General features: G+C 37.0%; 2 protein-coding genes across 2 annotated transcripts in view; both read left to right on the top strand.

The window, feature by feature from the left end:
- LOC18009391 (tip elongation aberrant protein 1) overlaps positions 1-2,870 on the top strand; it is a 3,420-nt gene extending 550 nt beyond the window's left edge. The window contains exons 2-11 of the mRNA XM_024153566.1: positions 146-295; positions 429-596; positions 765-917; positions 998-1,150; positions 1,243-1,407; positions 1,552-1,668; positions 1,775-1,964; positions 2,053-2,326; positions 2,399-2,546; positions 2,630-2,870. Coding sequence (XP_024009334.1) covers positions 146-295; positions 429-596; positions 765-917; positions 998-1,150; positions 1,243-1,407; positions 1,552-1,668; positions 1,775-1,964; positions 2,053-2,326; positions 2,399-2,546; positions 2,630-2,688 — 1,577 coding nt within the window. The 3' untranslated portion in view covers positions 2,689-2,870. The remainder of the gene's footprint in view (positions 1-145; positions 296-428; positions 597-764; positions 918-997; positions 1,151-1,242; positions 1,408-1,551; positions 1,669-1,774; positions 1,965-2,052; positions 2,327-2,398; positions 2,547-2,629) is intronic.
- Positions 2,871-5,836: 2,966 nt separating this feature from the next.
- LOC18008689 (protein LONGIFOLIA 2) lies at positions 5,837-10,874 on the top strand. Its single transcript, XM_006390398.2, has 5 exons — positions 5,837-6,918; positions 7,391-7,461; positions 7,542-9,437; positions 9,532-9,667; positions 9,844-10,874. The coding sequence occupies exons 1-5, from the start codon at positions 6,783-6,785 to the stop codon at positions 10,683-10,685; spliced, it is 3,081 nt and encodes a 1,026-aa protein (XP_006390460.1). The 5' UTR covers positions 5,837-6,782; the 3' UTR covers positions 10,686-10,874.

Genomic DNA, 10,874 nt, shown 5'->3' with positions numbered 1-10,874 from the left:
TTGTTATACCGTATTTGATTGATTGAAGATTAGCTTTTTTAATCGTTGGGGTGCTGTTGTGTTGATGTTTTGTGGTTACTTGCTGAGTCCTGTTTTCAAAATCTTTACTGTTGGAACAGTCTCATTTGTGGTAATTTGGTTGCAGAAACGCAGATATGGATTCAGCCGGAGATCAAAGGCGTACCGCCCTCTCCGAGAGACAGTCACAGCTGTACAACAGTCGGTGATAGCCTTTTCGTGTTTGGTGGTACTGATGGGACCAAGCATCTTAATGATCTGCACATTCTAGATACTTGTACGCTCTTCCATCTCTTCTTTTGTTGTCTGGTTAGATCAAGAAAATGCTTGTGTTAAATGCTTCTAGTCTGAGGTTTTTGTGTTTGAATTCAATTCTTTATTCGGGTTGTTTCTTATTGTTTTTTTGATAGCTTCACATACTTGGAGAAGCCAGGATGTTAGAGGCGAAGGACCTGAGGCAAGAGAGGCTCATAGTGCAACGCTTGTTGACAAACGCATTTTTATTTTTGGCGGCTGTGGGAAATCTTCTGGTTCGGATGATGAAGTATTCTATAATGACCTTTACATACTTAACACAGGTATAGCTTCAGGCTGTTCATTCAGTATCATTGTTAATCCTCTTCATATTATTTATGTTAATTGATATGGAAGCTGAGAGAGATTCTGGTTCTTGGTTTTTTGGACGCATGTAATATTTTTTGTTTGAACTAAACGCATGTATCTGAACTGGTTTGAATTTTGTTTAGAGTCATTGGCGTGGAAACGAGCTGCAACAGCTGGGAAACCACCCACTGCACGAGATAGCCACACTTGCTCAACGTGGAAGAACAAAATCATTGTAGTAGGTGGTGAAGATTTGGATGACTATTATCTCTCGGATGTTCATATCCTTGATACAGGTGCAAAAAGCATTCTTTGATCACATCTTCTTTCATGCGTGCTGTGTATGTCTTCTGATATGTCTTTTCGATATTTTCAGATACACTTGTATGGAAGGAACTGAAAACTTCAGGGCAGCTGTTAACACCTCGAGCCGGTCATGTCACTGTTGCACTTGAGAGGAACTTATTTGTATTTGGCGGGTTTACAGATTCTCAGAATCTTTACGATGATCTCTATGTGCTTGATGTGGGTATGTAACTGAGACAGAAACCTCAAGCTTTCAATTGCTTTATCTGGCTTCTGATATCAAAAAGAAATATCATTTTCGGTTTGTTTATGTAGAAACGGGTGTATGGTCCAAAGTAGTTGCCATGGAAGAAGGCCCATCTGCTAGATTCTCTGCTGCAGCGGTTTGTTTGGGTCCTTACAAGGCTGGTTTATTTTTCTTTATTGGTGGCTGCAATAAGAACCTTGAGCCGTTGGATGACATATACTACCTACACACAGGTTTGTTTCGAGTTTCCACCTTTCGTTTTTACACCGATTTTTTTTTGGTATCTGTAGTTAATGTTCTGTATTTGGATATAGCACATTTTCTTTTGTGCAAGGTTGCTAAATACTCTCCTAATTGTCTTTGCCTATGGCCAACAGAAGGTGGATACGATGCAAGGTTTGATCAAAATCCAGGGAAGTTGTCTCTAAGGAAACAAATGAAGCTTAAATGCCAAGGGCAGAACTTAGATGTGGCCAGAACCAATACTGATCAAGGTGTGCTAACGCGGAACTCTTACGTTAATCGAGATTTTATTGGAAACGAGTAGCATTTGTTGTAAATATGAGAACACTCAGTTTGCTTTTTATGGTTTTATTGTAGGAAGAGCGAATCTGCCTTTGAGAATTGGCCAGATTGATCAAGGGAAAACAGTTTTTCAAGCCAGGGTTACCGAAAACACCCCTGTAGGTTACACTATAGAAACGATCATTGATGGGAAGGTGCTTCGCGGTGTTTTGTTTTCAAACAGACACAGCTCTGTTCAAACGGCAGATCAAAGCTTTAGTAGTAGGCAAGTGTTTTTTCTTTTTTTCTCAGGTTATAGTTTCTCTTTTGCCGCATTTTTTCTAAAGCATGGTTGTTCTGTTGATTGTTAGCAGGAAAAGGCCTACTCTGTTGGATGCCGATTGTGATAATAGAGCAAAGTCACAGAGAACTTTGAGCAAGGATTCAGCAGGTAGTAGTAGCCAACAAGCTGATCCTATTGGTCCTCCTTCTGATGATGCTAATAAGAAGGTTGCAGATTCAAACTATATGGTCACATCCATGGTTGACACTGCGGATGCTAATATAAACATGACGGGAACACATGACGCAGAAACCCCTGCTGTTACCTCTGATGTCAAAGATCAAGATCCTTCTCAAGTTGATATGGTATGGTGGAATATTATCTCCAACGATTTCAGCTATTTGGAATCATGCTGTTTCTTAACAGAATATATACAGGATGCTCTGCAGGACATTGTGAACGCAGAACCATCACGAGTTACGGTTGATCAGACGAATGTAGAACCATTGAGAAATGGGATATCAACAGACATTGGTGCTGCTGATAAAGCTGGACCTGGAGGAGATTCTTCGCCACAAAACCAAGGTGATTCATGAATAGACATATGATTCAACAGGTCGTTCTTAACAATTGGTTATAAAGGTTATCCAATTCCTTGTTTTGAACAGATGAGGAAACAGTTACTGCGGAAGATTCAAATGCAGAGCAACAACCGCAATTGCATTAACAACATGAAGGATCTTTTAGGGGTTGTACAGTACAGTAGCAGCCGGAGATAGGATTTGGATTATGGATGGAGATAACGTAGAAGAAAGTTAAAGATGAGTAGAAGAAGCTAACTCTTGAATTGAAGTCCTTTGTTGCTGTTTTTGTATTTGAAAAGCTCTGCAATACAAAAAAACAGCTTTTACTCTATTGTTACTGTTATAATTCCTTTTTAGTTTCACATTTTGCAAGCAGAAGTTATGCCTTTCGAGTTTTTTTTCTTTCTATAGAAAACAACAATTCATTAACTCAGTTTTGCACAAGCAAAAACACGCACAGAAACAGAAATGTTACTTTTGAAAAAACTTAACAGGTGACAGGCAATTTACTTTGGCTTGCCTAAACTCTTCTCTACACTTTCTTAAAGAGCGAGTCTATGTTTCTTCAGGAATAAGTTTTGCCTTATATGGAAACTATGATTAGGACGATTTACTGAATATATTAAACAAATAAATCGTTTTTCTCTCTCTGTTTCTCCCTCTCTCTCTCTCTCACGCATTTTCATCAACTATGAGTACGCTTAACATTTGTCTTTGTTATGACTAATGACATAAATGTAACCCATTGATCAGTGTATACATATGCATATGTATATGTGTTTTATAACGTAAAGAGACAAAAATTCGATGATTACAAGTTTTTGACAAATCATTAACGGCGTGAAACCATGTGCCTCGATGATTGAGCATTCATAATCTTTGACCAAGACCAGCTTTAACTTTACCTATGCCACGATTAATTTTACATATAATAATATAATATTTGTAGCTTTGGAAATTGTTAATTATTTATACCATCATTGACTGTTGTGTGCGCATTTATATGCACCATACTGCATACACATACACATATACTCCCTGTTTCAGTTGATTTTCTGAATATTTGCACACAGATTAAAAAAGTTATAAATGCTCAATTATTTGGGTTTATTTTGTTTAATTAGGTTATTTTTACAATTAATTTCACTACTTTTATTAGTATTACTGGTTTTTACTTTAATCTGAGCTTTTCATCTCCTCTCTTTTAATTAATGCTTACAATTAATAAGTTTTGTAAAGCAACATGCATAAATATGATTCATTCAACTTAAAGAAAAGATGTGCATTTAGATGTAGAAAATCAAATATTATGAAACAAGAAAAAAAACCTAAAAAATCAACTATAATGAAACAGAGAGAGTATATAGCTAAGATTCTTGTCTATACGTTTGGATCCAACGAAGAGTAAATGCTAAAGAAAGTAGAAAATTATACATAACCACTTCAATCGCTATATTACCAACAGTAGTTATTTCTCTAATTATATGACGTGTGTCTAAAACTTTTGTTCTTTTACCTCATTCCCGTGAGTAACATGCTGAGTACAATTTCTCATAATCATTGTTTCTAAAATAATAATAATAAATAAAAAAATCAGTCAAAATTTGTTACAAAAATAAAACCAGTCAAAATGGCTTCCGAATTCAAAACTTCACAAATGTGTGATATATCATTGGGAGATCAGGTTAATGCAAAATCCAAATTGTCCTTGTTGGCAACCCAGTAAAGCATGTACTCTCCAACTAATTTTGCGACTAATTAATTTAGTACTATTAGTAAGTGTATATTAAACCCATAAGTTTCTTATAATACTCCACAATATTGCTTTTAGTAAGTTCCATGCAAAAGTCGAATAATTTTCTTTAAAGAGGTTCCACTATGAGAAAAAATAAACAGTAGTTGCTACTTTATGTTTACACAATAATCAAGACTCTTTTATCAGCTTAGTGGCTCTAAATTAAAATTCTTACAAATCAAGATTTGTCTTATTAAAATATAAAATGATTAAAGTTAATGATTTGTGGTGGCTATTCTCTTTTTTTGTTTCAAGCTATACTAGACACTACAATTTTTACAGTATGCCATGTACGAATACGAAAATGAAGTGGAGAAAGAAAAGTCAAACAAAATTTATATGGTTGTCAATTTTTATAATTATGAGTCGAAAATGACAAGAAAGAGGAACAACAAGAATAAGGTGTTGAGATGAAAAAACTGGGGATATCTTGACGCGAGAAAATAAACTACATAAAGCAAAAGGGAATATAGAAAAGGACAAGTTTTTCGTCTGAAAGAAAAGAAGAAGAAAGTGACGAGTTTTGTAAAGAAAAACAGAAATTAGAGAACCTGCGGGAAAAGTTGTATGTTTATAGTATTTGGTTACACTTAAACATTTCTTTTGGTTTTACTTACCTTTGCGGATGGCATTTAATGCAATTCCGTGACCTTACCGGCAAAATTAAAGACAAAATTGCGATATTTTTCTCTAATTATATTCATATTTATAATTTTTGATTGAAACACATTTGGTTTCGTTTTGATGGTGGCGAAAAACCAAAACTAGTATAAAACTGAACGTAAAATTCATGTTTAAAACAAAACTAGTGATGTCAACAAAAAAAAAAGTGTTGAGATGAAAAAGCATTCATTTATTTTGGTAGAGACCTAACACGATCCATGTTGACTTATCTGTTGCAATCTTTTTATTATGAATGAAATAATTTGAATTTTGATATATTAGCTTCTGGGTTATAAATATATTAATAATTAAAATATAAAGATATATAATTCATATGATATTAATAAGTTTAGAACAAAAAATATACTAATAATTAAATTCATAAGATGTATGCCATATTTATCATAGAAAAAATATCACTGTGTGTTCAATGGAAAACAATCTAACCATGATGATTCTTTATGTAAAAATAAACTTTTTTTGTTGTTATGAATTGCGGACCTCTAATACTGTGACCATTTGTAAAATTTCCAGTCTCAAATCCGAGATCTTTATAAATGTATAAAAAGAATTTGGTGACAAAAAAGGAAAAAAAGATTGAAAGAAATGAATGATTCTGTGGATATCTTGATGACCTGACAAAGAGGTCACATGTGGAGAAGTAAACCAGATCCATCCACTCTCTCACATGCTTTCGTGAGATGGAGAGCCTCTGTAACTCCACATACAACTTCCAATGTTTTTAGTTTCCAACTTTTTTTTTTATCTAATAAGTATACTAATAAGATAATCTGAAATTTCTTGGGTTTTGGGGGAAAATAAAGAGCATTTTCTTCTACATTTTATTTAGAAAAGAAAAAGAAAAAGAAAAATAGAAAAGAATCCTTTCATTTCTCCAATAAGCTGTATGTGGCTACATTTCCGGTTTGTGCTCTGAGCAGTTACCAGTGAGAGTACAAACAGAGGAACATTTAGTCCCTTCTTGGATCTGGATGAGATTCCTTTGTTCCTTTCTTTTATAATCTATTCTTCTTCATTTGGCGGTTTCTCTCTTCATCTGCAACTCTTCTTCTCCCTTCTTTTCATTGGTTCTGTAGATTTAAACGCACATTTCTGTGTGTTTAAGACTGATCTTTTTCAGACAAACTACAACACATGTTTTAGTGTGTTTGTTCATCTTTCTGTTTATGGTTAGATTCTTGTAAGATTGGATCCAATTTCCAAAAGGGTTTTTTATCTTTCTCCCTTCTCCTTTTTATATTCAGTGGAATCTGGGAATCTAGGTTTGTAAAAAGGCGCAAATTTTTTATTTCTTTTAGATCCGTAGGTTGCTATTAGTGTGAGACTCATAATTCTGATCCAAAAGATTAGATTTTTTTTTTTTTAATTTGTGAATTTGGGTTTCTTGAAGCTTCTGATTAGCTGGAGAAACAATGGGGGGTTCTGATTTGAAAAATTGAACGGGTTCCAAGTTTTCTACAAAGAGAAAGGCTAAAACTTTGGAGTTATATAAATATGGAAGGTGCATCATTCTCGTTATGGTTTTAATGGTGGTTACTGTTGCTGATAGAGATAGAGAAAGTAAAAAGAAAGCTTTAAAAGCCATCTCTTCCAAATTATTGCAAACACATCATTGAGGCAAAAAGTTAGGGTTCTTTGGAAATCAATAAAGGGAAGAGTAAAAGGGGGAACACAAGGCAGAAGAAAGCGAAAAAAAGTAGTCCTTTTTCTTTCTGCAGAAAGTTCCGGCGCCGGAGAATTGTTTTGTTATCTATAGAAATGGCTGCGAAGCTTCTGCATTCATTGGCAGATGATAGTGCAGATCTGCAGAAGCAAATTGGATGTATGAATGGGATTTTTCAAATCTTTGATCGTCACCATGTTCTCACAGGCAGGCGAAAAAGCCTTACTTTAGGTAAAAATATTAAATATTTGATAATTTTAAACACTCTCTTCTGCTCTCTATGGTTCGTGTCTCGTAGTCGTTGACTTGTATACGGTCACATAAGTAATTTTTAACTCATGTATTTTGCTTTCCTTTTTGTATGATCTTCTCTATTTTGTTTTGGTTCTGCATCTGGCATTGTGGTGTGATTCTTTCATTAATCAGGTCTTGTTACATTCTCAGAGATCTAAAGATCTGGTTTTGTTTTCTTTCTCAGTGGTGTTGATCTGCCGAATCTTTTGGTTAGATTAAATTTCCTTTTTGGCCGTCTTTTTCTTGGTAGATTTTGACTTTTATTAACCTTTAGGCTCAGTTAGCTTCCAACCAAATGTGATAAATAAAACTTTGACTTGCAGGTTCTTATAAGTTTATTATTCGTTTCTCTCAATGCGTAATCGGCTTTCGATTTGATCCTCAAGCTTGTTTTATGTGTTTGTTTCAGGTAATGGAAATGCCAGTAGTATCAACTTTGAGAGAGAGACTGTTGACACATGTTATCAAACAAAAGACACTGTAAGATAATTCTATGGTTGATCTACAATTTTCATTCATACCGAGATTATCTATAAGATCCTAAGGCTTTTGCATTTCAGTTTCAGGACTCAAACATTGGTACAAATGTGAAAGAGAAGCAAAGGGTTTCAACAGAATCATCGAGGGTTTCTTTTTCATCTTCGTGCTCGTCCTCCCTATCGTCTTCTGAGTTCAATAGAGGAGTTCCACCTGAAGCTTGTGCCTATGACCAAGCCAATTTCCCAGAATCTCCTACAAGCGATCCTGAGATGGCAGAAGGGAATGGATTTTCACATCTAGGACTTGACCTCAGAGATGTTGTGAGAGACTCTATGTATAGAGAAGCCAGAGGGCTTTTGATTAAGACTCCTATGACAAGAGAGGAAGTAGTTAGACGCAGCAGAAGAGAGGATTCTCCAAGGCCTCATGGTTTGAAGCAATCTACACCTGCTGATCTCAATGAGTCATTCAGATTTCTAGCTAGACTTAGAGAATCACCTCAACATTATAATGAGGTTGGAGCAAAAGATGCACCTCGTTACTCCGTTGATTCTCACGATACGTTGAAATCCAGACAGAAGTTGAAAGAGTTGCCTAGGCTTTCTCTGGATAGTAAAGAACGAGTGGTGCGAAACTCCAGTGTTGATCTTAAATCAGGTAGGCTTTCTGAAAGTTCCAGCGGAAGCTCAAGCAGCAACAAGAAACGGCCTCCCAGTGTTGTTGCAAAGCTCATGGGCTTGGAGACATTGCCGGGTTCTCCATTGGGTAGAGACATCCATCAGTTTGGTTTGAACAAAATCGACTCTTTCGACCATAACAACGATCCATTCTCAAGATCACTGAGGGAGAAAAATCTGAACCGTACAATCCGGTTTTCTCCTAGCTCACCGAGAAGCTTGGGGAAGGATCCGTCTTCTCCAAGATGGAGAAACTCTGATTTTGTTATGAAACCTCTATCAAGCTCAAGATTTCCCATTGAACCAGCTCCATGGAAGCAACCTGATAGAAACCGGGTTTTGCAGAAGCAAGCTAGCATGCCTGTGAAAGCAGCGCCGTCTGAAGTACAGAAATTTTCTCCTACTGTGTACAGTGAAATGGAGAGGAGATTGAACGAACTTGAGTTCAAACATTCGGGAAAAGATCTGCGAGCTCTTAAACAAATATTAGAGGCTATGCAATCAAAGGGTTTCCTGGACACAGAAAAACAACCACAATCCTCAAACTTGGCAGCTCAAAGAGATTACGAAAGAGCAAATTCTGTGACTTCCAACCAAGCGATGTCATCCAGAACGAGAGCCCCGTCTTCTTCATTTTCATCTAACCAGGTATATCAATCCCCGATTGTGATAATGAAACCTGCTAAACTTGTTGAGAAGGCTGGTATTCCTGCGTCATCCCTTATTCCCATTCATAGTCTATCTGGACTTAATAAGATCCGAAGAGAAAAACCTGATGATAAAGGAACTTCAACAAGTAGTAAACGGACTACAAAAGACTGTAGTCCTGGAAGGGCAAGAGCTGAATCATGTATCAGCTCTGTTGATAAGAAATCTGACAGCAGAAATGTGCGGTCTTCTTCAAAGAAGCCTCATCAGGTTCCCAAAGAAAGTACTTCAAAGAGTTCAGGATCTGTAAGTCCAAGATTGCAGCAGAAGAAGCTTGAGTATGACAAACGTTCACGGCCACCAACCCCTCCATCTGATTCTAGTAAATCAATGAAACCATCAAACCGACAACTCGCGGAATCTACTTCTCCTGGTGGCAGACGTAGACCCAAGGCTCAAAAGAATTTGCAGCAAAATGATGATCAACTTAGTCAAGCGAGCAATGAATCTAGGACGTCAAGCCATGATATGTGTACTCAATCTGAAGCAGAAGCCGCTGCTGGTGTAGAACAAGCAACTGAAGCCGATGGTGGTAAAAGTCCATCTATAATCGAGGCAGCCAAAGCTGTAGTCTCTAACTTAATGCAGAATGTGAGTTCTGTGCCTCCTTGGTATTTTTTAGTGTTTGATTTGAAAATATTTTGAGTTAAAATTTCTCACAAGTTTTTTGTTTTGGTGTTTTTAGAAATCCAGTCCAAGGTTTAGTGAAGATGGATCGTCAGCAAACCTTTCACTAATTGCTTTGGAACATCCAAGTCCTATTTCTGTTCTCGACTCCTCAATTTACAGAGAGATTGAACCATCTCCTGTGAAGACACAAGGTAGCATGGTCATAAACACTGTATATATCAAAGTCACATTAAGATTCTTTGACCAGGGGTTTAAACTCTTACATCTGTCTTTAGCTTGCTTAGTTGGGGAAAGTTTTGTCTTTTACAAATTCTCTAAATGTTCAGTTAACTTCAATTTCTGACTCAGAACTGACCATGTACAATAGGTAATGTTGCCCATGACTCTGGTGATGACCATTGTGAGGACCAGTGGAATCCAGCTTACAGTTTCTCAGAAACCACATCAAGCTTTTCGCCAGAGATAAACCGCAAGAAGCTTCAGAATGTTGAGCACTTGGTTCAAAAGCTCAGACGACTGAACTCTAGCCATGATGAAGCCAGCCAAGATTACATTGCATCACTCTGTGAGAACACAGATCCTAGCACCGATCACAGATACATCTCCGAGATTCTATTAGCCTCAGGTCTCCTCCTCCGAGATCTTGGCTCAGGATTAACAACGTTTCAACTACACCCTTCAGGCCACCCGATCAACCCAGAGCTGTTCTTTGTTCTTGAGCAGACAAAGGGAAGCAGCTCTACGCATCTGTTACACAAAGAAGAAAACAAGGTTTTGAACAAGGAGAAGCTCAACCGCAAACTTGTGTTTGACACCGTTAATGAAATTCTTGTGGAGAAACTAGCTTCGGTTGAAGCCACGATGAATCCATTGATGAAGTCATCAACTAAGATGACTAAGAAAGCCATGAGTGCGCAACAGCTACTGAAAGAACTGTGTTCAGAGATAGAAACACTGCAAAAGCAAGCCACAAAGAGATCAGAAAACTTCTTGTTGGAGGAAGAAGACGACTTCTTGAAAAGTATACTAGCAGAAGATGTGATGGTTCGGTCTGGGAATTGGGTGGACTTCAATGGAGAAATCTCAGGATTGGTGCTGGATGTGGAGAGGCTTATCTTCAAGGATCTGGTGAATGAGATCGTACATGCGGAGACTGGCCGTCTGCAAGCAAAGTCAGGAAGGCGAAGAACGCTTTTCACGGACCAGTAGCTAAGGCTGTTGAAGAAAGACTAGATATATACACTAGTAATTACTCTTCGTACGCTAACTCTTTAACTGTGTTAAGTGTTTCTCTCTGGTCTTTCTTTTGCTCTGCTGATTCATAATCATATATTGTGACTGAAGTTCTTGAGATGGTTACCTGAAATAAAACTATAAAGCGGTATAGAAGCAAGAGAA

This window comes from Eutrema salsugineum, unplaced genomic scaffold (genome assembly GCF_000478725.1).
Source record: "Eutrema salsugineum unplaced genomic scaffold, Eutsalg1_0 scaffold_9, whole genome shotgun sequence".
NCBI lineage: Eukaryota > Viridiplantae > Streptophyta > Magnoliopsida > Brassicales > Brassicaceae > Eutrema > Eutrema salsugineum.
This window is presented reverse-complemented; position numbering and strand designations above follow the sequence as displayed.

Bases quoted from the DNA above. Each gene is read 5' to 3' on its own strand.
- LOC18008689 (XM_006390398.2), top strand. From the start codon at position 6,783: ATGGCTGCGAAGCTTCTGCATTCATTGGCAGATGATAGTGCAGATCTG. The intron at 7,462-7,541 runs GTAAGATAATTC...TTTGCATTTCAG, and splicing joins GTTATCAAACAAAAGACACT to TTTCAGGACTCAAACATTGG. The intron at 9,438-9,531 runs GTGAGTTCTGTG...TGGTGTTTTTAG, and splicing joins TCTCTAACTTAATGCAGAAT to AAATCCAGTCCAAGGTTTAG.